Source organism: Octopus bimaculoides, chromosome 12 (genome assembly GCF_001194135.2).
Source record: "Octopus bimaculoides isolate UCB-OBI-ISO-001 chromosome 12, ASM119413v2, whole genome shotgun sequence".
NCBI classification, from domain to species: Eukaryota; Metazoa; Mollusca; class Cephalopoda; order Octopoda; family Octopodidae; genus Octopus; species Octopus bimaculoides.
In genome coordinates, this window is record NC_068992.1 from 56082343 (window position 1) to 56084786 (window position 2444).

Here is a 2444-nt window from a genome sequence, read left to right on the forward strand (position 1 = left end):
AAAAAAAAAAAAAAAAAAAAAAAAAAAAAACTAAACTATTTTTGTAGGAATAAATTCTGAAACTCTGTTGTGCTGCATCCAGGATGGAAGCCACACTTGTTCAGTTAGCTTGGGCTCAATTTCCCTATATCTCTTTCCCAGACACCAAGCATTGACTTTTCCAGGATGGCTCAACAAAGAGACTCCTCAATAATTAGAGCATGCCCCCTTAGTTTCCATTTTTAAAGATTCGGATTATCACTGCAGATTGCCACTGTTCTGGTGACTTTTCAAAGGTCCAAGCTACCTGGCATAGTGGAGGCAAGTAGCTTAGTGGTTAGGGTGTTGGAATCATGATTAAGATTGTGGTGGTTTTCATCCAAGGACTGGGCAACACGCGTTCTTGAGCAAAAACACGTTACTCCAGTCTACTCAGCTGGCTAAAGTGAGTTATCTTGTGATGGACCAGTGTCCTGTCCAGGTGGGAATATGTACACCATGAAACCGGCCCTTAAGAATTGGTATGATTCGAGAAGGTAACTTTTAAGTTTACCTGGCATATGCATTAACCAGAGAATAACCAAGGAACAGACCAAGAACAAGATAGTTCGATAATAATCTATAGTTTCATTTGACCATGCTCGGGAATACAGGTGGAAAGTAACGGTAGCTGTGGAAGAGGTGCCTGGGTATCTTACTGCCATGACCTTTCGAGGAATAGTGGACAGACAAAATGGATGGATGGAATACTAAATCAGTATTTTTTTTAATCCATAGGGAAGAAGAGACTAGAGAATTGAAGAGGAGAGGGGGTTATTGAAGAGCAAGCGAGGGGAGAGACAAATTGCTGAGTTTAATTAAAGATGAAATGGTTTCAAAACTTGTCCAATAGCGTGGCCAAAATAAATTTGTTTTCTCATTAACAAAGAAAGGTGAGAGGAAAAAAATAAATAAAATTTTTGTGTGTGTGTGTGTAGGCATTTTGACAGTTTGAGAAACATTGCTCATAACAGGCTAAGTTAGTTGTGGTCTTTAACCAGGATTAAAACAAATTGAAGAAAAATAAATTATATTCATCTTATTAAATAACACATTATTCAATATTAATAAAAAAATCCCAATAAATAAATGAAATTAAATAAAATCTCAATATTTACAATCATTTCCGTTGGAAAAAAACTTCCAGTGTTTTCATGTTGGGATTGCTTTTAGGCTTTTTCTCTTTATTCCTAGCAGTTTGTATTTTCCTCTTTTGTGTTGGATTTGATGTTCTGTGATTTGGATTCCCACGAGTCATATTTCTGTCAACAGTTCTCTGTAGCTGCTGAGCAAAATGATAATCTTTGTGTTCCAGCAGGTCCCAAACAAGGATTTTCTTCATGCAGTCTTGACATTCTACATAATCCATCTCATCTCTTCTATCAGAATGCAATGAATAATCTGTAGAATGGCAAGAATCAATTGAGTCCTCATTAAAGACAGTCTGTTTGTCAAATGACAGCTTTTGAGAACAGGTTGACTTTTCCTGATAGGGAACAGATACAGTATCACTTCTTAAGCTCTCAGATGCATAAACTTCCTTGTCTTTCTCCTCCTCCTCCTCCTCATCAGTTACATAAATTACAGATACCTCATCTCCAGTAACATTACAAGTACCAGGAGCAGCAATACCATCTGAGGAATCACAAGATTTCAATGCAAAGTCTTCATTATAAACATCTGTATTTGAAGAATTTGAAATGTCTTCTGTGGTGGAAATGTTATCAAATTGAGTTGGAAATGAATTTTCAAAAACTCGTCCTTGGTGTCCAGGCTGGAGTAATTTTCCTTCACCAGTAAATGAACTGACCGGTTTTACTGAATAGTCTTTTAATTTTTGTATCTCAGTTTGTTTCATTGCAAAGAAGCTACTCGTGTGTTCACTTTCAGCCTCATCTCTCTCACTGGAAATTCCATTGGCATCAGGTGAAGAACCACTAGGTTTTAAAACTCCACTAAAAGATTTAGAAAAAGAATTTTCCAAAACTTTCCGTGAAAAGAAACCTTCAATTGTATCTTTATTAAGTCTATTATTATCATTATCAGCATTCACAGGAAGCTCTGAGATGGTACTTGAACAATTTATTTGTCTTTGGTTTGAAGATGATGGCTCAATTTGTGAAACTTCAATGCTCTTTAAATATGATGTTAAAGTGTTATTCTGTGATATAAGAGACTGCTTCTTGATAGATTTTGAGTTGGAGGTCTTAAGCATCTTTTGGCTAAAGCCGTCAGTTTCTGTCTGTTGGTTTAGTAAGTTAATGCCGTTGGCCACGAAGGATGACCTCACAGCTTGAGTATTGCTTATTTGTTTTTTAATGAGAGCAGAAATACTGCCAGTCTGAACAGAAGGAATATCGACAAATTTTCCTACTGAAATACTAAGCATCAGAATTGGAGGTGACCTGATAATGAAATGAAACAAA

General features: G+C 36.3%; 1 protein-coding gene across 1 annotated transcript in view; it reads right to left on the reverse strand.

Moving 5' to 3' along the window:
* Positions 1–52: 52 nt before the first annotated feature.
* Positions 53–2444, reverse strand: part of LOC106884393 (DNA polymerase eta) — a 13380-nt gene continuing 10988 nt past the window's right edge. The window contains exon 10 of the mRNA XM_014935748.2: positions 53–2423. Within this exon, the coding sequence (XP_014791234.2) occupies positions 1139–2423 (1285 nt within the window). The 3' untranslated portion in view covers positions 53–1138. The remainder of the gene's footprint in view (positions 2424–2444) is intronic.